At 58.3% G+C, this 2066-nt stretch overlaps 1 protein-coding gene across 1 annotated transcript; it reads right to left on the bottom strand.

The window, feature by feature from the left end:
- Positions 1 to 940: 940 nt before the first annotated feature.
- On the bottom strand, positions 941 to 1636 carry NCLIV_043030 (hypothetical protein; the record flags this gene model as incomplete). The annotated part of the gene is made up of 1 exon (XM_003881220.1): positions 941 to 1636. One exon carries the CDS (start codon positions 1634 to 1636, stop codon positions 941 to 943), a length of 696 nt encoding a protein of 231 aa, XP_003881269.1.
- Positions 1637 to 2066: the final 430 nt, after the last annotated feature.

A 2066-nucleotide genomic window follows, 5' to 3' on the forward strand; every position in this document is an offset into this window, starting at 1 on the left:
GTCGGCATTTGCTTCTGCAAGGAGGCGATTTCTGTGAGTGCACGCAACGAGGGAAACGGGCCGTGCCCCGCGACAGTTCGAAAGACGCGGTTCGTGCGCGACGTTTCTCTCTTTCTCTCTCGACATCTGGATCATCCTAAAGTGCTGGGCGACTCGAAAAACCAACTGAGCATCGCCTCCGCTTTTCCCGGACAAAGGTCCACACGCGGGGTAGCGAGCGCGAAAGCAGCCGGAGCCGCCTTCCGCGAACTCAAGAGCCGCGCCGAAGGCGTCCCTCGGCATACCGAGGAACTGAGCAGGCGTCGTCTATACAGTGCAAGGAACGGGTGATGTGCGCGCAGCGAGAGAGACGCGAAGTCTGTCGGGAAAAACCAGGATGGAAACGGAAACGTCCGTGACGGGGACGAGGGCCACACTCCACTGCCGTACGAGGACAAAACGGGAGAAAAAGTTCGCCTGCGAAGAACAATCAAACCCAGGAAGGTGTGAGACTCGCGAGTGCGCCGCGTTGCAGCCGCCAAAGAGGGGCGTTCCGCCCCAGAAACACGCGACCGCGATTTTCAGGCCCTTCGCCTCCACGAGCAACATTCCGCACGGTCGCTCCGCGGTCCTTCGGCACACAGAGCGTCAGAGAGCCGCCGTGAACGACTCCTCGCCAGCGACTCGTCTTCCCTTCGCTGCCTCTTCCACGCTTCGTCTCCCTTCTCGTGTTCGCCTTCTCGCGATCTTCCGCTGTTCTTCCGTTCTGTCCTGCCGCCCTCGGGGAGCTGCCTCAAAAAACTCGGCCCAGGCCGGACTTCTCCCTCTCGCGACAACGCTCACATCCGACGCAGCAAGCGTCTCACAGGCCGCCGCTCTTCCCCTCTCTCTGTCTCTCTTTTTGGTTCGCGCTTCCCTCTCTTTGCCCTGTGCCTGCCGGAAACGTCTTCTGACGGTCGCCTCATCGGAGAACGTAGGGCGTGGTGAGGTGGTCCTGGCCCATGGAGACGGCGGAGGAGACGCCTTCCGCCGCCTGCGTGCCCAGGCGCCAGCCGTGCGAACCTTGCTCCTTGCAGCTGCGATCTGCGCCCGCCTTGCCGCGCGTGATGTCTCCGTAGGTTTGTTTCCCCCAGGAGAAGGGTAAGTACTTGTACTTGATCATGCGCTTGATTTGCTGCTTCATGGTGAGGACGAAGAGCAGAATGAAGTAGATGAGGAGGATCGGCCAGAAGACAGGCAAGTCGAAGACGGGGAAGAACGTGAGGGCGATCGAGATCACGACGGCGCGAGAGCCGGCTTGCCAGCACTTGAACTCGGGAAGTTGCCGCTGGAAGGGCCGATACTCCTCGGTCTCGCGCACCGGCAGGACGAACTCGTCAGTCTCCGGGTCAATCTGGGGAGAGATGAATCCAATCAGCAGATTCAGCAGGTAGATCCCGAGGCCGTACGTCACCACGAAGAAGCCGGCGAGGAGATACACCCGGAGGACGTACAGCGCCAGGAGCGCGAAGAAAACCAGCCACCGCGTCTTCGGATACAAAGTCGTCGCGTCGAGATACGACGAGGCGAGGCGCGTCAGGGAACGCGCGAGACGTGACGAAAAGGGCGAAGACACCAGATCGTCCTGTGCAGACAGCGAGGGCGTGGCCGCCATCATCTTGACAAACGCAGAGAGCGGGACGGAACGCGGCAGATGCAGCAGACGGCAAACCCACGCCGTGACACAAACAGGAAAAAGAGAAAAACAAGGGAAATATATATATTTATATATTCATATATATTTATATAGGTACAGGGCCCTGACAGGATTGGCGGACAGGCAGTGAAGATGAGGGAAGCGGATGGGAGGCGAAGCAGAAGACAGAAACAGAACGAAAGACTCAAGAAGTCAGCGCGAGAAAGGCGGAGCCGGGAAGGAAAGAGGAAGAAGGCACATCACTAAAAGAGCCTGGGCTGCTAATGAGGATCCGAGAGACAGCGACAAACAACTATATCGTGTTCGAGAAAAAAACCAAAAAGGCTGAGGCGCAGCACAAAAGTACTCACGCGGCTTGAAAAGCAAATCTCACTTCAAAAGGCTGTTTCCA

Source organism: Neospora caninum, chromosome IX, assembly GCF_000208865.1.
Source record: "Neospora caninum Liverpool complete genome, chromosome IX".
NCBI lineage: Eukaryota > Apicomplexa > Conoidasida > Eucoccidiorida > Sarcocystidae > Neospora > Neospora caninum.